Source organism: Carcharhinus amblyrhynchos, unplaced genomic scaffold (genome assembly GCF_965287045.1).
Source record: "Carcharhinus amblyrhynchos unplaced genomic scaffold, sCarAmb.v2.hapA chromosome_104, whole genome shotgun sequence".
Taxonomy (NCBI): Eukaryota; Metazoa; Chordata; class Chondrichthyes; order Carcharhiniformes; family Carcharhinidae; genus Carcharhinus; species Carcharhinus amblyrhynchos.
This window is the reverse complement of record NW_027649844.1, coordinates 493,792-517,439: the sequence shown is the minus strand read 5'-3', so window position 1 is coordinate 517,439 and position 23,648 is coordinate 493,792. Positions and strand designations below refer to the sequence as shown.

Here is a 23,648-nt window from a genome sequence, read left to right as displayed (position 1 = left end):
TTTCCAAATGTGAAGGCATAGTTCATGTTAGACACTGAGTTATGCAAACCCCAGCCCAAGTGAGGACGGTCAGTGCTGCATCTCTGATGATGAACAGGTGACTTGACCCTCCAGTCAATGAGTCACACGGGCCACATATCCGGCAACGCACACACATCCCAATTCATTTGGCATTGTCAGGAAGAGGGAATGACATTTTGTTTGATGCCAACGCTCTGTATTCTGAACAAAACACCTGAGTTGCAGACGCCTGGATGCCGAGCGAACGTGAGATTGGATGGGGCTGAAATTGAGCGAGCTTGAGTTTTATTTTACCCTGAACATTGGAGCTGCGCCATCAATATCCGAGCAAAGTCTCCAGAAAAATGCGTTCACATATCAGAGATGGCAGAGCAACCAACCGGCATCCCACTGCTTATGGAGCCTAAATTCCTTCTCACTTTTTTATCCTTGATAATCGGTCGTGATGAGTCAGAGATGAAAAGTTTTGGTAGCATTTATATTCTGTCAGAGGTTCAGGAAATCACTCCAGATCACTCACTCACTCCATCCCTCTCCCATCAGTCACTCCATCCCTCTCCCCTCAGTCATTCCATCCCACTCCCCTCACTCACTACATCCCACTCCTCTCACTCACTACACCCCACTCCCCTCACTCACTACACCCCACTCCCCTCACGACATCCCGCTTCCCCTAAGTCTCCACACACATTCGTCCGAGTCCGGGATTCCAGCACTATACTTTGGGGAATATTTAATCCAGACAAACTTGTGGGACATTGATACCTGAGGGTGGAGATTCCGTTGGGATTGGGGAATCTGGGTGAGTGGATTCCGGCTGGAATTTATCCTCGGCTCCCAGAGTTGGTGTTGTCCCTGGATCTAGGAGAAGGGAAAAGATATTGGAGATCACAGAGTAGAAATAATCCGGATCCTCAATGTTCATTCTGAGTATTGGGAGAAATTTACACTTCCCAATATGTTCAACCCGAAGTCAGTCATGGCCCAGGTCCTGTGTCACAACTGGGAATTTCATCAAACTGTGCTCTAATTCCCATCAGTACATCCCAATCCCCTCACCCCCTCAATCCCGATCCCCTTACCCCCTCAATCCCAAAACCGTCACCCCCTCAATCCCAATCCCCTCACCCCCTCAATCCCGATCCCCTCACCCCCTCAATCCCAATCCCCTCAATCCCAATCCCCATACCCCCTCGATCCCAATCCCCTCACCCCCCTCAATCCCAATCCACTCACCCCCTCGATCCCAATCGCCTCACCCCCTCAATCCCAATCCCCTCACTTCTTAAATCCAACACTGCTCATCCCCTCAATCCTAATCCCCTCACTCCCGAAATCCCAACCCACTCATTCCATAACTCTAACTCGCCTCACTCCCTAAATCTCACACCCCTCACTCGCTACATTCCACTCACTCCACTCCCTCAATCCCAATCCCCTCAGTCACGATGCCCCAATACCCCCAATCAATACATCCTCTCCCCTCATTCCTCAAATCCCATTCCCCTCACTGTGTCAATCCCATTCCCCTCACTGTGTCAATCCCATTCCCCTCACTCTGTCAATCCCATTCCCCTCACTCTGTCAATCCTATTCCCCTCACTGTGTCAACCCCATTCCCCTCACCCCCTCAATCGCAATCCCCTCACCCCCTCAATTGCAATCCCCTCACCCCCTCAATCCCCACCCCCTCAATCCCAATCCCCTCACTGCATAAATCCCACTCTGCTAACCCCTAAATCACACTGCTCTCACTTACAACACACCACTCCCCACACTCACTCCATCCCACTCCCCTCACTCACTACACCCCACTCCCCTCACTCACTACACCCCACTCCCCTCACTCACTCCATCCCACTCCCCTCACTCACTGCATCCCACTCCCCCCAGTCACTACACCACACTCTCCTCACTCACGACATCTCACTCACTACACCCCACGCCCCTCGCTCCCTCCATCCAATCCCCACACTCACTACATTCCACTCCCCTCACTCACTCCACCCCACTCCCCTCAATCACCACACCCCACTCCTCTCACTCACGACACCCCACTCCCCTCACTCACTGCACCCCACTCCCCTCACTCACTACACCCCACTCCCCTCACTCACTACACCCCACTTCTACTCCGTCTCCGTACACATTCATCCGAGTCCGGGATTCCAGCACTATATTTGGGGAATATTTAATCCAGACAAATTTGTGGGACATTGATACCTGAGGTTGGAGATTCTGTCGGGATTGGGGAATCTGGGTCAGTGGATTCCGGCAGGGATTTATCCTCGGCTCCCAGAGTTGGTGTTGTCCCTGGATCTGTGAGAAGGGAAAAGATATTGGAGATCACAGAGTAGAAATCATCCGGCTCCTCAATGTTCATTCCGAGTATTGGGATAAATTTACACTTCCCAACATGTTCAACCCGAAGTCAGTCATGGCCCAGATCCTGTGTCACAACTGGGAATTTCATCAAACTATAATCTAATTCCCGTCAGTACATCCCAATTCCCTCCCCCGCTCAATCCCAATCCCCTCCCCCCCCTCAATCCCAATCCCTTTACCCCTCAATCTCAATCCCAATCCCCTCAATCCCAATCTCCTCACCCCCTCAATCCCAATCACCTCACCCCCTCAATCCCAATCCCCTCACTCCCTCAATCCCAATCTCCTCACCCCCTCAATCCCAATCCCCTCAATCCCAATCTCCTCACCCCCTCAATCCCAATCCCCTCACCCCCTCAATCCCAATCCCCTCAATCCCAATCCCCTCACCCCTCAATCCCAATCCCCTCACTTCTTAAATCCAACACTGCTAATCTCCTCAATCCTAATCCCCTCACTCCCTAAATCCCAATCCACTCATTCTAGAACTCGGACTCGCTTCAGTCCCTAATTCTCACAGCCCTCACTCGCTACATCCCACTCACTCCACTCCCTCAATCCTAATCCCCTCAGTCACTATGCCCCAATACCCCCATTCAATACATCCTCTCCCCTCATTCCTCAAATCCAATTACCCTCACTCCGTCAATCCCATTCCCCTCACTGTGTCAATCCCATTCCCCTCAATGTGTCAATCCCATTCCCCTCACTCAATCCCATTCCCCTCACTGTCAATCCCATTCCCCTCACTGTCAATCCCATTCCCCTCACTCCGTCAATCCCATTCCCCTCACTTTGTCAATCCCATTCCTCTCACTACGTCAATCCCATTCCCCTCACTTTGTCAATCCCATTCCTCTCACTACGTCAATCCCATTCCCCTCACTGTGTCAAGCCCATTCCCCTCTCCCCTCAATCCCAAACCCCTCACCCCCTCAATCCCAATCCCCTCACTGCATAAATCCCAGTCTGCCCACCCCTAAATCACACTGCTCTCACTCACAACGCCTCACACTCACAACACCACACTCCCCTCACTCACAACACCACGCTCCCCACACTCACAACACCACACTCCCCTCACTCACTCCATCCCACTCCCCACACTCACAACACCCCACTCCCCTCATTCACTCCATCCCACACCCCTCACTCAGTACACCCACTCCCCTCACTCACTACACCCCACTCCCCTCACACCACATCCCACTCCCCTCACTAATTGCATCCCACTTCTCTCACTCACTATATTTCACTCCCCTCACTCAATACTCCCCACTCCCCTCACTCACTGCATCCTACTCCCCCCAGTCACTATACCACACTCCCCTCACTCACTACACCCCACGCTCCTCACTCACTCCATCCAATCCCTTCACTCACTACACTCCCCTCACTCACTCCAGCCGACTCCCCTCAATCACCACACACAACTCCCCTCACTACACCTCACTCCCCTCACTCACGACAACCCACTCCCCTCAGTACACCCCACTCCCCTCACTCACGACAACCCACTCCCCTCAGTACACCCCACTCCCCTCACTCACTACACCCCACTCCCCTCACTCACTACACCTCACTCCCCTCACTCACTACACCCCACTTCCACTCAGTCTCCACACACATTCAACCGAGTCTGGGATCCCAGCACTGTATTTGGGGAATATTTAATCCAGACAAACTTGTGGGACATTGATACCTGAGGTTGGAGATTCTGTCGGGATTGGGGAATCTGGGTCAGTGGATTCCGGTTGGGATTTATCCTCGGCTCCCAGAGTTGGTGTTGTCCCTGGATCTGTGAGAAGGGAAAAGATATTGGAGATCACAGAGTAGAAATCATCCGGATCCTCAATGTTCATTCCGAGTATTGGGATAAATTTACACTTCCCAATATGTTCAACCCGAAGTCAGTCATGGCCCAGATCCAGTGTCACAACTGGGAATTTCATCAAACTGTACTCTAATTCCCGTCAGTACATCCCAATCCCCTCACCCCCTCAATCCCAATCCCCTCACCCTCTCAATCCCGATCCCCTCACCCCCTCAATCCCAATTCCCTCAACCCCTCAATCCCAATCCCCTCACCCCCTCAATCCCAATCCCCTCACCCCCTCAATCCCAATCCCCTCACTTCTTAAATCCAACACTGCTAATCTCCTCAATCCTAATCCCCTCACTCCCTAAATCCCAACCCACTCATTCCATAACTCTAACTCGCCTCACTCCCTAAATCTCAGACCCCTCACTCGCTGCATCCCACTCACTCCACTCCCTCAATCCCAATCCCCTCAGTCACGATGCCCCAATACCCCCAATCAATACATCCTCTCCTCTCATTCCTCAAATCCGATTACCCTCACTCCGTCAATCCCAATCCCCTCACTGTGTCAACCCCAATCCCCTCACCCCCTCAATCGCAATCCCCTCACCCCCTCAATCCCAATCCCCTCACCCCCTCAATCCCAATCCCCTCCCCCTCAATCCCAATCCCCTCACCCCCTCAATCCCAATCCCCTCACTGCATAAATCCCAGTCTGCCCACCCCTAAATCACACTGCTCTCACTCACAACACCCCACTCCGCTCACTCACAACACCCTACTCCCCTCACTCACTACACCCCACTCCCCTCACTCACTACACCCCACTCCCCTCACTCACTACACCCCACACCCCTCACTCACAACACCCCACTCCCCTCACTCACAACACCCCACTCCCCTCACACCACATCCCACTCCCCTCACTAATTGCATCCCACTTCTCTCACTCAATACTCCTCACCCCCCTCACACTGCATCCTACCCCCCCCGTCACTACACCACACTCCCCTCACTCACTCCATCTAATCCCCTCACTCACTACACTCCCCGCGACTCCCCTCAATCACCACACCCCAGTCCCCTCACCACTCCATTCCCCTCACGACAACCCACTCCCCTCAGTACACCCCACTCCCCTCACTCACTACACCCCACTTCCACTCAGCCTCCACACACATTCATCTGAGTCCGGGATCCCAGCACTATATTTGGGGAATATTTAATCCAGACAAACTTGTGGGACATTGACACCTGAGGTTGGAGATTCTGTCGGGATTGGGGAATCTGGGTCAGTGGATTCTGGCTGGGATTTATCCTCGGCTCCCAGAGTTGGTGTTGTCCCTGGATCTGTGAGAAGGGAAAAGATATTGGAGATCGCAGAGTAGAAATCATCCGGATCCTCGATGTTCATTCCGAGTATTGGGATAAATTTACACTTCCAAATCTGTTCAACCCGAAGTCAGTCATGGCCCAGATCCTGTGTCACAACTGGGAAATTCATCAAACTGTACTCTAATTCCCATTAGTACATCCCAATCCCCTCACCCCCTCAATCCCAATCCCCTCACCCCCTCAATCCCAATCCCCGCACCTCCTCAATCCCAATCCCCTCACCCCCTCAATCCCAATCCCCTCACCCCCCAATCCCAATCCCCTCACCCCCTCAATCCCAATCCCCTCACTTCTTAAATCCAACACTGCTCATCCCCTCAATCCCAACCCCCTCACTCCCTAAATCCCAATCCACTCATTCCATAACTCTAACTGGCCTCACTCCCTAAATCACACATCCCTCACTCGCTACATCCCACTCACTTCACTCCCTCAATACCAGTCCCCTCAGCCGCTCAACCCCACTCCCCTCAGTCACTATGACCCAATCCACTCAATCGATACATCCTCTCCCCTCACTCCACAAATCCCATTCCCGTCACTCCACAAATCCCATTCCCCTCACTCCGTCAATCCCAATCCCCTCACTCCCTCAATCCCATTTCCCTCACTCCCTATATAACTACCTCTCACTCCCTCAACAGCATTCCCTTCACTCATTACACCCCACTCAGCTCAGTCCCTACATCCCAGTCTCCTCATTCCCGAAATCCACCTACCCTCACTCACTACACCCCACCGCCCTCACTCACTACATCCCACTCCCCTCACCACACCCCACTCCCCTCACTCACTACACCTCACTGCCCTCACTCACTACATCCACTCCCCTCACTCACTACATCCCACTCCCCTCACTGCACCCCACTCCCCTCACTCACTACACCCCACCGCCCTGACTCACTACATCCCACTCCCCTCACTACACCCCACTCCCCTCATTCACTACACCTCATTGCCCTCACTCACTACATCCACTCCCCTCACTCACTACACCCCACTCCCCTCGCTCACTACACTCCACTTCCACTCAGTCTCCACACACATTCATCCGAGTCCGGGATTCCAGCACAATATTTTGGGGAATATTTAATCCAGACAAACTTGTGGGACACTGATACCTGAGGTTGGAGATTCTGTCGGGATTGGGGAATCTGGGTCAGTGGATTCCGGCTGGGATTTATCCTCGGCTCCCAGAGTTGGTGTTGTCCCTGGATCTGTGAGAAGGGAAAGATATTGGAGATCACAAAGTAGAAATCATCTGGATCCTCAATGTTCATTCCGAGTATTGGGATAAATTTACACTTCCCAATATGTTCAACCCGAAGTCAGTCATGGCCCAGATCCTGTGTCACAACTGGGAATTTCATCAAACTGTACTCTAATTCCCATCAGTACGTCCCAATCCCCTCACCCCTCGATCCCAATCCCCTCACCCCCCTCAATCTCAATCCACTCACCTCCTTGATCCCAATCCCCTCACCCCCTCAATCCCAATCCCCTCACCCCTCAATCCCAATCGCCTCAACCCCCCAATCCCAATCCCCTCACTTCTTAAATCCAACACTGCTCATCCCCTCAATCCTAATCCCCTCACTCCCTAAATCCCAACCCACTCATTCCATAACTCGAACTCGCCTCACTCCCGAAATCTCACACCCCTCACTCGCTACATTCCACTCACTCCACTCCCTCAATCCCAATCCCCTCAGTCACGATGCCCCAATATCCCCAATCAATACATCCTCTCCCCTCATTCCTCAAATCCCATTACCCTCACTCCGTCAATCCCATTCCCCTCACTGTGTCAATCCCATTCCCCTCACCCCCTCAATCACATTCCCCTCACTCCGTCAATCCCATTCCCCTCACTGTGTCAATCCCATTCCCCTCACTCTGTCAATCCTATTCCCCTCACTGTGTCAACCCCATTCCCCTCACCCCCTCAATCCCAGTCCCCTCACCCCCTCAATCGCAATCCCCTCACCCCCTCAATCCCAAACCCCTCACCCCCTCAATCCCTATCCCCTCACTGCATAAATCCCACTCTGCTCACCTCTAAATCACACTGCTCTCACTCACTCCATCCCACTCTCCACACTCACAACACCCCACTCCCCTCACTTACTGCATCCCACTCCCCCCAGTCACGACACCACACTCCCCTCTCTCACTACATCTCACTCACTACACCCCACGCCCTTCACTCCCTCCATCCAATCCCTACACTCACTACACTCCACTCCCCTCACTCACTCCACCCCACTCCCCTCAATCACCACACCCCACTCCCTTCAATCACCACACCCCACTCCCCTCACTCACGACACCCCACTCCCCTCACTCACTGCACCCCACTCCCCACACTCACTGCAGCCACTCCCCTCACTCACTACACCCCACTTCCACTCAGTCTCCACACACATTCATCCGAGTCCGGGATTCCAGCACCATATTTGGGGAATATTTAATCCAGACAAACTTGTGGGACATTGATACCTGAGGTTGGAGATTCTGTCTGGATTGGGGAATGTGGGTCAGTGGATTCTGGCTGAGATTTATCCTTGGCTCCCAGAGTTGGTGTTGTCCCTGGATCTGTGAGAAGGGAAAAGATATTGGAGATCACAGAGTAGAAATCATCCGGATCCTCAATGTTCATTCCGAGTATTGGGATAAATTTACACTTCCCAATATGTTCAACCCAAAGTCAGTCATGGCCCAGATCCTGTGTCACAACTGGGAATTTCATCAAACTGTACTCTAATTCCCGTCAGTACATCCCAATCCCTCCCCTCCTGAATCCCAATCCTCTTACACCTCAACCCCAATCCCCTCACCCCCTCTATCCCAATCCCCTAACCCCCTCAATCCCAATCCCCTCAATCCCAATCCCCTCACCTCTTCAATCCCAATCCCCTCACCCCATCAATCCCCTCACCCCTCAATCCCAATCCCCTCACTTCTTAAATCCACACTGCTCATCTCGTCAATCCCAATCCCCTCACTCCCTAAATCCCAATTCACTCATTCCATAACTCTAACTCGCCTCACTCCCTAAATCACACATCCCTCACTCGTTACATCCCACTCACTTCACTCTCTCAATACCAATCCCCTCAGCCGCTCAACCCCACTCCCCTCAGTCACTATGACCCAATCCACTCAATCAATACATCCCATTCCCCTCACTCCAGAAATCCCATCCCCCTCACTCCAGAAATCCCATTCCCCTCACTCCACAAATTCCATTCCCCTCACTCCACAAATCCCATTCCCCTCACTCTGTCAATCCCAATCCCCTCACTCCGTCAATCCCATTCCCCTCACTCCCGATATAACAACTTCTCACTCCCTCAACAGCATTCCCTTCACTCATTACATCCCACTCTGCTCAGTCCCTAAATCCCAGTCTCCTCATTCCCGAAATCCAACTCCTCTCACTCGCTACACCCGACTGCCCTCACTCACTACACCCCACTCCCCTCACTCACTACACCCCACTCCCCTCACTCACTACACCCCACTCCCCTCACTCACTACACCACACTCCCCTCACTCACTGCATCCCACTCCCCTCACTCACTACACCACACTCCCCTCACTCACTACATCCCACTCCCATCACTCACTACACGCCACTCCCCTCACTCACGACACCACACTCCGCTCACTCACTGCACCCCACTCCCCTCACTCACTACATCCACTCCCCTCACTCACTACATCCCACTCCCCTCACTCACTACACCCCACTCCCCTCACTCACTACACCCCACTCCCCTCACTCACTACACCCCACTCCCCTCACTCACTACACCCCACTTCCACTCAGTCTCCACACACATTCAACCGAGTCCAGGATCCCAGCACTATATTTGGGGAATATTTAATCCAGACAAATTTGTGGGACATTGATACCTGAGGTTGGAGATTCTGTCGGGATTGGGGAATCTGGGTCAGTGAATTCCGGCTGGGATTTATCCTCGGCTCCCAGAGTTGGTGTTGTCCCTGGATCTGTGAGAAGGGAAAAGATATTGGAGATCACAGAGTAGAAATCATCCGGATCCTCAATGTTCATTCTGAGTATTGGGATAAATTTACACTTCCCAATATGTTCAACCCGAAGTCAGTCATGGCCCAGATCCTGAGTCACAACTGGGAATTTCATCAAACTGTACTGTAATTCCCGTCAGTACATCCCAATCCCCTCACCCCCTCAATCCCAATCAGCTCACCCCCTCCATCCCAATCCCCTCACCCCCTCAATCCCAATCCCCTCACCCTCTCAATCCCAATCCCCTCATCCCTCAATCCCGATCGCCTCAACCCCTCAGTCCCAATCCCCTCACTTCTTAAATCCAACACTGCTCATCCCCTCAATCCCAATCCCCTCACTCTCTAAATCCCAATTCACTCATCCCATAACTCGAACTCGCCTCACTCCCTAAATCTCAGACCCCTCACTCGCTGCATCCCACTCACTCCAGTCCCTCAATCCCAATCCCCTCAGTCACGATGCCCCAATACCCCCAATCAATACATCCTCTCCCCTCATTCCTCAAATCCCATTACCCTCACTCCACAAATCCCATTCGCCTCACTCCATCAATCCCATTCCTCTCAATCCATCAATCACATACCCCTCACTGTGTCAATCCCATTCCCCTCACTGTGTCAACACCATTCCCCTTACCCCCTCAATCCCAAACCCCTCAACCCCAATCCCCTCACTGCATAAATCCCACTCTGTTCACCCCTAAATCACACTGCTCTCACTCACAACACCCCACTCCCCACACTCACTCCATCCCACTCCCCTCACTCACTCCATCCCACTCCCCTCACTCACAACACCCCACTTCCCTCACTTGACACCCCACTCCCCTCACTCACCACATCTCACTCCCCTCACTCAATACACCCCACTCCCCTCGCTCAGTGCATCCCACTCCCCCCAGTCAACACAGCACACTCCCCTCACTCACTATACCCCACGCCCCTCACTCACTCCATCCAATCCCTTCACTCACTACACTCGACTCCCCTCACTCACTCCACCCCATTCCCCTCAATCACCACACCCCACTCCCCTCACTCACTACACCCCACTCCCCTCACTCACTACACCCCACTCCCCTCAGTACACCTGACTCCCCACACTCACTGCACCCCACACCTCTCACACTGCACCCCACTCCCCTCACTCACGACAACCCACTCCCCTCAGTACACCTGACTCCCCACACTCACTGCACCCCACACCCCTCACACTGCACCCCACTCCCCTCACTCACTACACCCCACTCCCCTCACTCACTACACCCCACTCCCCTCACTCACTACACCCCACTCCCCTCGCTCACTGCACCCCACTCCCCTTGCTCACTACACCCCACTTCCACTCAGTCTCCACACACATTCATCCGAGTCCGGGATTCCAGCACTGTATTTTGGGGAATATGTAATCCAGACAAACTTGTGGGACATTGATACCTGAGGTTGGAGATTCTGTCGGGATTGGGGAATGTGGGTCACTGGATTCTGGCTGGGATTTATCCTCGGCTCCCAGAGTTGGTGCTTTCCCTGGATCTGTGAGAAGGGAAAAGATATTGGAGATCACAGAGTAGAAATCATCCGGATCCTCAATATTCATTCCGAGTATTGGGATAAATTTACACTTCCCAATATGTTCAACCCGAAGTCAGTCATGGCCCAGATCCTGTGTCACAACTGGGAATTTCATCAAACTGTACTCTAATTCCCGTCAGTACATCCCAATCCGCTAATCCCCTCAATCCCAATCCCCTCACCCCCTCAATCCCAATCCCCTCACCCCTCAATCCCAATGGCCTCACCCCCTCAATCCCCTCACCCCCTCAATCCCAATCCCCTCACCCCCTCAATCCCAATCCCCTCACTTCTTAAATCCAACACTGCTCATCTCGTCAATCCCAATCCCTTCACCCCCTAAATCCCAATCCACTCATTCCATAACTCTAACTCGCCTCACTCCCTAAATCACACATCCCTCACTCGTTACATCCCACTCACTTCACTCCCTCAATACCAATCCCCTCAGCCGCTCAACCCCACTCCCCTCAGTCACTATGACCCTATCCACTCAATCAATACATCCTCTCCCCTCACTCCACAAATCCCATTCCCCACACTCCACAAATCCCATTCCCCACACTCCACAAATCCCATTTCCCTCACTCCACAAATCCCATTCCCCACACTCCACAAATCCCATTCCCCTCACTCCACAAATCCTATTCCCCTCACTCCACAAATCCCATTCCCCTCACTTTGTCAATCCCATTCCCTTCACTCCCTCAATCCCATTCCCCTCACTCCCAATATAACAACCTCTCACTCCCTCAACAGCATTCCCTTCACTCATCACATCCCACTCTGCTCAGTCCCTAAATCCCAGTCTGTTCATTCCCGAAATCCAACTCCTCTCACTCACTACACCCCACTCCTCTCACTCACTGCACCCCACTGCCCTCACTCACTACACCCCACTCCCCTCACTCACTACACCCCACTCCCCTCACTCACTACATCCCACTCCCCTCACTCACTACACCCCACTCCCCTCACTCACTACACCCCACTCCCCTCACTCACTACACCCGACTTCCACTCAGTCTCCACACACATTCATCCGAGTCCGGGATTCCAGCACTATATTTTGGGGAATATTTAATCCAGACAAATTTGTGGGACATTGATACCTGAGGTTGGAGATTTTGTCGGGATTGGGGAATCTGGGTCAATGGATTCCGGCTGGGATTTATCCTCGGTTCCCAGAGGTGGTGTTGTCCCTGGATCTGTGAGAAGGGAAAAGATATTGGAGATCACAGAGTAGAAATCATCCGGATCCTCAATGTTCATTCCGAGTATTGGGATAAATTTACACTTCCCAATATGTTCAACCCGAAGTCAGTCATGGCCCAGATCCAGTGTTACAACTGGGAATTTCATCAAACTGCACTCTAATTCCCGTCAGTACATCCCAATCCCCTCACCCCCACAATCCCAATCCCCTCACCCCCTCAATCCCAATCCCCTCAACCCCTCAATCCCAATCTCCTCACCCCCTTGATCCCAATCCCCTCACCCCCCTCAATCCCAATCCACTCACCCCCTCGATCCCAATCCCCTCACCCCCTCAATCCCAATCCCCTCACCCATCAATCCCAATCGCCTCACCCCCTCAATCCCATTCCCCTCACTTCTTAAATCCAACACTGCTCATCCCCTCAATCCTAATCCCCTCACTCCCTAAATCCCAACCCACTCATTCCATAACTCTAACTCGCCTCACTCGCTAAATCTCACACCCCTCACTCGCTACATTCCACACACTCCACTCCCTCAATCCCAATCCCCTCAGTCACGATGCCCCAATACCCCCAATCAATACATCCTCTCCCCTCATTCCTCAAATCCCATTACCCTCACTCATTCAATTCCAATCCCCTCACTGTGTCAACCCCATTCCACTCACTCTGTCAACCCCATTCCCCTCACCTCCTCAATCCCATTCCCCTCACTCCGTCAATCCCATTCCCCTCACTGTGTCAATCCCAACCCCACACTGTGTCAACCCCATTCCCCTCACCCCCTCAATCGCAATCCCCTCACCCCCTCAATCGCAACCACCTCATCCCCTCAATCCCAACCCCCTCACCCCCTCAATCCCAAACCCCTCACCCCCTCAATCCCAATCCCCTCACTGCATAAATCCCTCTCTGCTCACCCCTGAATCACACTGCTCTCACTCACAACACCCCACTCCCCACACTCACTCCATCCCACTCCCCACACTCACAACACCCCACTCCCCTCACTCACTGCATCCCACTCCCCCAAGTCACTACACCACACTCCCCTCACTCACCACATCTCACTCACTCCACCCCACTCCCCTCACTCACTCCATCCCACTTCCCTCACTCACGACAACCCACTCCCCTCACTCACGACAACCCACTCCCCTCAGTACACCCCACTCCTCTCACTCCCTACACCCTACTCCCCTCACTCACTACATCCCACTTCCACTCAGTCTCCACACACATTCATCCGAGTCCGGGATCCCAGCACTATATTTGGGGAATATTTAATCCAGACAAATTTATGGGACATTGATACCTGAGGTTGCAGATTCTGTCGGGATTGGGGAATCTGGGTCAGTGGATTCCGGCTGGGATTTATCCTCGGCTCCCAGAGTTGGTGTTGTCCCTGGATCTGTGAGAAGGGAAAAGATATTGGAGATCACAGAGTAGAAATCATCCGGATCCTCAATGTTCATTCTGAGTATTGGGATAAATTTACACTTCCCAATATGTTCAACCTGAAGTCAGTCATGGCCCAGATCCTGTGTCACAACTGGGAATTTCATCAAACTGTACTCTAATTCCCGTCAGTACATCCCAATCCCCTCACCCCCTCAATCCCAATCCCCTCCCCCCTCAATCCCAATCCCCTCACCCCCTCAATCCCAATCCCCTCACCCACTCAATCCTGATCCCCTCACCTCTTCAATCCCAATCCCCTCACCCCCTCATCCCTCAATCCCAATCGCCTCACCCCCTCAATCCCAATCCCCTCACTTCTTAAATCCAACATTCCTCATCCCCTCAATCCCAATCCCCTCACTCCCTAAATCCCAATCCACTCATTCCATAACTCTAACTCGCCTCACTCCCTAAATCACACATCCCTCACTCGCTACATCCCACTCACTTCACTCCCTCAAGACCAATCCCCTCTCCGCTCAACCCCGCTCCCCTCAGTCACTATGAACCAATCCACTCAATCAATACATTCAATTCCCCTAACTCCACAAATCCCATTCCCCTCACTCCACAAATCCCATTCCTCTCACTCCACAAATCCCATTCCCCTCACTCCACAAATCCCATTCCCCTCACTGTCAATCCCAATCCCCTCACTCCGTCAATACCATTCCCTTCACTCCCTCAATCCCATTTCCCTCACTCCCTATATAACAACCTCTCACTCCCTCAACAGCATTCCCTTCACTCATTACATCCCACTCTGCTCATTCCCTAAATCCCAGTCTCCTCATTCCCGAAATCCAACTCCTCTCACTCACTACACCCCACTGCCCTCACTCACTACACCCCACACTACCCACACTCACTACACCCCACTGCCCTCACTACATCCCACTCCCCTCACTCACTACACCCACTCCCCTCACTCACTACACCCACTCCCCTCACTTACTACATCCACTCCCCTCACTCACTACACACCACTCCCCTCACTCACTACCCCACACTCCGCTCACTCATGACACCCCACTTCCACTCAGTCTCCACACACATTCATCCGAGTCCGGGATTCCAGCACGATATTTTGGGGAATATTTAATCCAGACAAACTTGTGGGACATTGATACCTGAGGTTGGAGATTCTGTCGGGATTGGGGAATGTGGGTCACTGGATTCCGGCTGGGATTTATCCTCGGCTCCCAGAGTTGGTGCTGTCCCGGGATCTGTGAGAAGGGAAAAGATATTGGAGATCACAGAGTAGAAATCATCCAGATCCTCAATGTTCATTCCGAGTATTGGGATAAATTTACACTCCCCAATATGTTCAACCCGAAGTCAGTCATGGCCCAGATCCTGTGTCACAACTGGGAATTTCATCAAACTGTACTCTAATTTCCGGCAATACATCCCAATCCCCTCATCCCCTCAATCCCAATCCCCTCACCTCCTCAATCCCAATCCCCTCACCCCCTCAATCCCAATCCCCTCACCCCTCAATCCCAATCCCCTCATCCCATCAATCCCAATCCCCTCACTTCTTAAATCCAACACTGCTCATCTCCTCAATCCCAATCCCCTCACTCCCTAAATCCCAATCCACTCATTCCATAACTCGAACTCGCCTCACTCCCTAAATCTCAGACCCCTCACTCGCTACATCCCACTCACTCCACTCCCTCAATCCCAATCCCCTCAGTCACAATGCCCCAATAACCCCAATCAATACATCCTCTCCTCTCATTCTTCAAATCCGATCACCCTCACTCCGTCAATCCCATTCCCCTCACTGTGTCAATCCCATTCCCCTCACTCTGTCAATCCCATTCCTCTCACTACGTCAACCCCATTCCCCTCACCCCCTCAATCCCAAACCCCTCACCCCCTCAATCCCAGTCCCCTCACTGCATAAATTCCAGTCTGCTCACCCCTAAATCACACTGCTCTCACTCTCAACACCCCACTCCCCTCACTCACAACACTCCACTCCCCTCACTCACAACACCACACTCCCCTCACTCACAACACCCCACTCCCTTCACTCACTCCATCCCACTCCCCACACTCACAACATCCCACTCCCCTCACTCACTCCATCCCACTCCCCTCACTCACAACACCCCACTCCCCTCACACAATACACCCCACTCCCCTCACTCACTACATCTCACTCCCCTCACTCAATACACCCCACCCCCCTCACAACACCCCACTCCCCTCACTCACAACACCCCACTCCCCTCACTCACAACACCCCACTCCCCTCACTCACAACAACAAACTCCCCTCACACCACATCCCACTCCCCTCACTAATTGCATCCCACTCCCCTCACTCACTACATTTCACTCCCCTCACTCACTGCATCCTACTCGCCCCAGTCACTACACCACACTCCCCTCACTCACTACATCTCACTCCCCTCATTCAATACACCCCACTCCCCTCACTCACTACATTTCACTCCCCTCACTCACTGCATCCCTCTCCCCCCAGTCACTACACCACACTCCCCCTACTCACTACACCCCACGCCCTTCACTCACTCCATCCAATCCCTTCACTCACTACACTCCACACCCCTCACTCACTCCACCCCACTCCCCTCACTCACTACACCCCACTCCCCTCACTCACTACACCCCACTCCCCTAACTCACTACACCCCACTCCCCTCACTCACTGCACCCCGCTCCCCTCACTCACTACACCCGACTTCCACTCAGTCTCCACACACATTCATCCGAGTCCGGGATTCCAGCACTATATTTGCGGAATATTTAATCCAGACAAATTTGTGGGACATTGATACCTGAGGTTGGAGATTCTGTCTGGATTGGGGAATGTGAGTCAGTGGATTCCGGCTGGGATTTATCCTCGGCTCCCAGAGTTGGTGTTGTCCCTGGATCTGTGAGAAGGGAAAAGATATTGGAGATCACAGAGTAGAAATCATCCGGATCCTCAAAGTTCATTCCGAGTATTGGGATAAATTTACACTTCCCAATATGTTCAACCCGAAGTCAGTCATGGCCCAGATCCTGTGTCACAACTGGGAATTTCATCAAACTGTACTCCAATTCCCATCAGTACATCCCAATCCCCTCACCCCCTCAATCTCAATCCCCTCACCCCCTCAATCCCAATCCCCTCACCCACTCAATCCCAATCTCCTCATCCCCTCAATCCCAATCCCCTCACCCCCTCAATCCCAATCCCCTCACCCTCTCAGTCCCAATACCCTCACCCCCTCAATCCCAATCCGCTCACCCCCTCAATCCCAATCCCCGCACCTCCTCAATCCCAATCCCCTCACCCCCTCAATCCCAATCCCCTCACCCCCTCAATCCAAATCCTCTTCCCCCCTCAATCCCGACCCCCTCACCCCCTCAATCCCGATCCCGTCACCCCCTCAATCCCAATCCCCTCACCCCCTCAATCCAAATCCTCTCCCCCCTCAATCCCAGCCCCCTCAATCCCGATACCCACATCCCCTCAATCCTGATCCCCTCAATCCCAATCCCCTCACCCCCTCATTCCCAATCCTCTCACCCCCCCAATCCTAATCCCCTCACCCCTCAATCCCAACCCTCGCCCCCTCAATCCCAATCCCCCCACCCCCTCAATCCCAATCCCCTCACCCCCTGAATCCCAATCCCCTCACCCCTCAATCCCGCTCCCCTCACCCCTTCAATCCCAATCCCCTCACCCCCTCAATACCAATCCCCTCACCCCCTCAATCCCAATCCCCTCACCCTCAATCCCAACCACCTCACCTCCTCAATCCCAATCCCCTCACTTCTTAAATCCAACACTGCTCATCCCCTCAATCCCAATCCCCTCACTCCCTCAATCCCAATCCACTCATTCCATAACTCTAACTCGCCTCACTCCCTGTATCACACATCCCTCACTCGCTACATCCCACTCACTTCACTCCCTCAATACCAATCCCCTCAGCCGCTCAAACCCACTCCCCTCAGTCATTATGACCCAATCCACTCAATCAATACATCCCATTCCCCTCACTCCACAAATCCCATCCCCCTCACTCCACAAATCCCATTCCCCTCACTTCGTCAATTCCAATCCCCTCACTCCGTCAATCCCATTCCCCTCACTCCCTATATAACAACCTCTCACTCCCTCAACAGCATTCCCGTCGCTCATTACATCCCACTCTGCTCAGTCCCTAAATCCCAGTCTCCTCATTCCCGAAATCCAATCTCAACACCCCACTACCCTCACTCACTACACCCCACTCTCCTCACTCACAACACCACACTGCCCTCACTCACAACACCCCACTCCCCTAACTCACTCCATCCCACTCCACTCGCTCATAACACCCTACTCCTCTCACTCACTACACCCCACTCCCCTCACTCACTGCATCCCACTCCCCCCAGTCACTACACCACACTCCCCTCACTCACTACATCTCACTCACTACACCCCACACAACTCACTCACTCCATCCAATCCCTTCACTCACTACACTCCACTCCCCTCACTCTCCACCCCACTCCCCTCAATCACCACACCCAACTCCCCTCACTCACTACACCCCACTCCCCTCACTCACTACACGCCACTCCCCTCACTCACTGCACCCCACTCCCCTCACTCACTGCACCCCACTCCCCTCACACCCTACACCTCACTCCCCTCACTCACTACACCCCACTTCCACTCAGTCTCCACACACATTCGTCCGAGTCCGGGATTCCAGCACTATATTTTGGGGAATATTTAATCCAGACAAATTTGTGGGACATTGATACCTGAGGTTGGAGATTCTGTCGGGATTGGGGAATCTGGGTCAGTGGATTCCGGCTGGGATTTATCCTCGGCTCCCAGAGTTGGTGTTGTCCCTGGATCTGTGAGAAGGGAAAAGATATTGGAGATCACAGAGTAGAAATCATCCGGATCCTCAATGTTCATTCCGAGTATTGGGATAAATTTACACTTCCCAATATGTTCTACCCGAAGTCAGTCATGGCCCAGATCCTGTGTCACAACTGGGAATTTCATCAAACTGTACTCTAATTCCCGTCAGTACATCCCAATCCCCTCACCCCCTCAATCCCAATCCCCTCACTCCCTAAATCCCAATCCACTCATGCCATAACTCGAACTCGCCTCACTCCCTAAATCTCACCCCCTCACTCGCTACATCCCACTCACTTCAGTCTCTCAATCCCAATCCCCTCAGTCACGATGCCCCAATACCCCCAATCAATACATCCTCTCCCCTCATTCCTCAAATCCGATTACCCTCACTCCGTCAATCCCAATCCCCTCACTGTGTCAATCCCATTCCCCTCACTCCGTCAATCCCATTCCCCTCACTGTGTCAACACCATTCCCCTCACCCCCTCAATCGCAATCCCCTCACCCCCTCAATCCCAAACCCCTCAATCCCAATCCCCTCACTGCATGAATCCCACTCTGCTCACCCCTAAATCACACTGCTCTCACTCACAACACCCCACTCCCCTCACTCACAACACCACACTCCCCTCACTCACTACACCCCACTCCCCACACTCACAACACCCCACTCCCCTCACTCACTACACCCCACTCCTCACACTCACAACACCCCACTCCCCTCACTCACTACACCCCACTCCCCTCACTCACTACACCCCACTCCCCACACTCACAACACCCCACTCCTCTCACTCACTACACCCCACTCCCCTCACTCACTACACCCCACTCCCCACACTCACAACACCCCACTCCCCTCACTCACTACACCCCACTCCCCTCACTCACAACACCCCACTGCCCTCACTCACAACACCCCACTCCGCTCACTCACAACACCCCACTCCCCTCACAACACCCCACTGCCCTCACTCACTACACCCCACTCCCCTCACTCACAACACCCGACTCCCCTCACTCACTACACCCCACTCCCCTCACTCACAACAACAAACTCCCCTCACACCACATCCCACTCCACTCACTAATTGCATCCCACTCCCCCAGTCACTACATCTCACTCCCCTCACTCACTCCATCCAATCCCTTCACTCATTACACTCCACTCCCCTCACTCACTACACCCCACTCCCCTCGCTCACTACACCCCACTCACCTCACTCACTACACCCCATTTCCCTCACTCACTACACCCCACTCCCCTCACTCACTACACCCCACTCCCCTCACTCACTACACCCCACTTCCACTCAGTCTCCACACACATTCATCCGAGTCCGGGATTCCAGCACTATATTTGGGATATATTTAATCCAGACAAACTTGTGGGACATTGATACCTGAGGTTGGAGATTCTGTCGGGATTGGGGAATCTGGGTCAGTGGATTCCGGCTGGTATTTATCCTCGGTTCCCAGAGTTGGTGTTGTCCCTGGATCTGTGAGAAGGGAAAAGATATTGGAGATCACAGAGTAGAAATCATCCGGATCCTCAATGTTCATTCCGAGTATTGGGATAAATTTACACTTCCCAATATGTTCAACCCAAAGTCAGTCATGGCCCAGATCCTGTGTCACAACTGGGAATTTCATCAAACTGTACTCTAATTCCCATCAGTACATCCCAATCCCCTCACCCCCTCAATCCCAATCCCCTCATCCCCTCAATCCCAATCCCCTCACCCCCTCAATCCCAATCCCCTCACCCCCTCAATCCCAATCCGCTCACCCCCTCAATCCCAATCCGCTCACCCCCTCAATCCCAATCCCCTCATCCCCTCAATCCCAATCCCCTCACCCCCTCAATCCCAAACCCCTCACCCCCTCAATCCCGATCTCCTCACCCCGTTAATCCCAATCCCCTCACCCCCTCAATCCAAATCCTCTCCCCCCTCAATCCCAATCCCCTCAATCCCAATACCCTCACCCCTCAATCCCAATCCTCTCACCCCCTCAATCCCAATCCCCTCACCCCTAAATCCCAATCCTCTCACCCCCTCAATGCCGATCCCCTCACCCCCTCAATCCCAATCCCCTCACCCCCTCAACCCCAATCCCCTCACCCCCTCAATCCCAATCCCCTCAGTCCCTCATCCCACTCCCCTCTATCACTACATCCCTCTCCCCTCACTCACTACACCCCTCTCCCCTCACTCACTACTTCACGCTCCCTCACTCACTACACCCCACTCCCTAACTCACTGCACTCCACTCTCCTCACTCATTACACCCCACTCCCCTCACTCACTACGTCCCACTCCCCTCAATCACTACACCCCACTCGCCTCACTCACTGCACCCCAATCCCCTCACTCACTACATCCCACTCCCCTCAATCACTACATCCACTCCCCTCACTCACTACACCCCACTCCCCTCACTACACCCCACTCCCCACACTCACTACATCCCATCAGACACCCCTGCCCACACCCCGTCGGGCACCCTGCTCCACCCTCCACAGGCACAATGCCCCACTGCCCCTCGGGCACCCTCCTCCACACACTCTCAGGAAACCCACTCCGCTACCCCTCGGGCACACTGCCTCACTTCCTCTCATGTGTCCCACCCCACTCTCTCTCAGGCACTCCACCACTCTCCCCCTCAGACACCCTGCCCCACACACCCTCAGACACCCCACCCCACTCCATTCAGCCACCTGGGCCCTCTCCACTCAGGCACCCGGCCCCTGTCCCATCAGGCACCCACTCTCTCTCCTCTCAGTCACTCCATCCCTTTCCCCCTCAGTCACTCCGTCCCTCTCCCCCTCAGTCACTCCGTCCCTCTCCCCTCAGTCACTCCGTCCTTGTCCCCCTCAGTCACTCCATCCCTCTCCCCCGCAGTCACTCTGTCCCTCTCCCCCTCAGTCACTCCGTCCCTCTCCCCTTCAGTCACTCTGTGCCTCTCCCCCTCAGTCACTCCATCCCTCTCCCCCTCAGTCACTCCATCCCTCTCCCCCTCAGTCACTCCGTCCTTGTCCCCCTCAGTCACTCCATCCCTCTCCCCCGCAGTCACTCTGTCCCTCTCCCCCTCAGTCACTCCGTCCCTCTCCCCTTCAGTCACTCTGTGCCTCTCCCCCTCAGTCACTCCATCCCTCTCCCCCTCAGTCACTCCATCCCTCTCCCCCTCAGTCACTCCGTCCCTCTCGCCCTCAGTCACTGGGTGTGTCAGTGTCCCGGTATATCCAGTCTCACCCTCCTGGGTCATTTTGAAACAGCAATGTACCTGTGCAATAAACAGCCTCACAGCCTGGTGTCGGTTTCAGCTCATAGACAAAGTAACTGCTGCAGTTTTTAATCTTTATCTCTCGCTTCCAGCTGCAGGGATTCCCATCCCAGTTAAAACAAACTGTCCGGTTTACTTCCCCCTGTTCCAGGGTGGGATGTGATCCTGAAATGAGGTGTATAAATATTGGAGAGTGTAAGAGATGTGAACAGTGCTGGACAGTGAGAGTAAATCTGATATTGTAAAGTCTGACTCTACCCTGTAACCAGCCTGAACGATGTGTGGAGCAGTGTTTCTCTGCGACCGGAGTCTCCGGAATCTTCCATCCGCCAGAACTGGAATAACAATCAGAAAGACAAGTTTACATTTCCCCACTCCCCCCGGGAGCGAGTCTCACTTTCACCCCCACTGTCCCGGGAAGTGAGTGTCATGTTCTCCAAACTCCCACGAAGACCAATTCCCATATTCTTCTCGTTTCCCATGGGAGCGAGACCCACATTCTCCTCATTTCCCCATGGGAGTGAGACCCGCATTCTCCTCATTTCCCCATGGGAGTGAGACCCGCATTCTCCTCTTTTCCCATGGGAGTGAGTCCCATCTTCTCCACCATTCCCCGTGGGAGTGAGACCCACATTCTCCCCACTACACGGGGAGTGTATCCAACATTCTCCCCATCTCCTTAAGGGAGCGAGTCCCATATTCTCCACCATTCCCCGTGGGAATGAGTCCCACATTCTCCTTCTTTCACCATTGGAGAGAGTTCCACATTCTCCCCACTTCCCTTGGGAGCAAGTCCCACATTCTCTGCCAATCCCCGGTGGAACGAGCTCCCAACTCTTCCCGGTCCCCTTGGGAGCAAAACGAACATTCTCCCAATTCCCCACGGCAATGCATTCCCTATTATCCCCCACTCCTCGTGGAAGTGCATCCCACATTCTTCCCTACACCACATGGGAAGGTCCCACATTCTCCTCACAATGACCTGGGAGTGAGTCCGCATTCTCGCACACTGACCCGGAGAATGGATCACACATTCTCCCAGCTTCCCGCGGGAGCGAGTCCCACAGTCTCCCCAACTCCCCCTGTGAGGGTGTCCCATATTCTTCCCAATTTCCCTTTGAAACGAGACCCACGTGCTCCCTGCTTCCCGTGGGAGCGAGTCCCACATTCTCCACCACTGCCCATGGGAGGTAGTCGGACTTTCTCCACAGTCCCCCATAGGAACAAGTCCCATATTCTCCCAGACTCCACGTGGGAGTGAGCCCCAAACTGGCCTCGATCCTTGTGGGAGGGAGGTCCCCATACTCGCCACTCTCCATGGGAATGAGTTCCACATTCTCCCCAGTCCCTCGGGAAATAAGTTTCTCCTGAATTCCGCTATCGGATTTGTCTCTGACTGTCTCAGACTGAAAGCTTCCCTCCCCCTGTCCCACTCTCACTCGCGAGTGGAAACATCTTTTCTTGAGTGACGCTGTCCGAGTGCCTTTAATTACACAGCTTTTCAATTCCACCTTCCCTCGCTGTTCGACCTCAGAAGAGAA

General features: G+C 53.4%; 1 protein-coding gene across 1 annotated transcript in view; it reads right to left on the bottom strand.

Moving 5' to 3' along the window:
- LOC145338594 (uncharacterized) overlaps positions 1 to 23,648 on the bottom strand; it is a 43,503-nt gene that overhangs the window by 5,222 nt on the left and 14,633 nt on the right. The window contains exons 7-18 of the mRNA XM_080182956.1: positions 22,366 to 22,442; positions 22,108 to 22,272; positions 15,063 to 15,158; positions 13,787 to 13,882; positions 12,364 to 12,459; positions 11,117 to 11,212; positions 9,542 to 9,637; positions 8,123 to 8,218; positions 6,745 to 6,840; positions 5,483 to 5,578; positions 4,109 to 4,204; positions 2,245 to 2,340 (exon numbers count right to left, since the gene is read on the bottom strand). Of these exons, the coding sequence (XP_080039082.1) occupies positions 2,245 to 2,340; positions 4,109 to 4,204; positions 5,483 to 5,578; positions 6,745 to 6,840; positions 8,123 to 8,218; positions 9,542 to 9,637; positions 11,117 to 11,212; positions 12,364 to 12,459; positions 13,787 to 13,882; positions 15,063 to 15,158; positions 22,108 to 22,272; positions 22,366 to 22,442 (1,202 nt within the window). The remainder of the gene's footprint in view (positions 1 to 2,244; positions 2,341 to 4,108; positions 4,205 to 5,482; positions 5,579 to 6,744; positions 6,841 to 8,122; positions 8,219 to 9,541; positions 9,638 to 11,116; positions 11,213 to 12,363; positions 12,460 to 13,786; positions 13,883 to 15,062; positions 15,159 to 22,107; positions 22,273 to 22,365; positions 22,443 to 23,648) is intronic.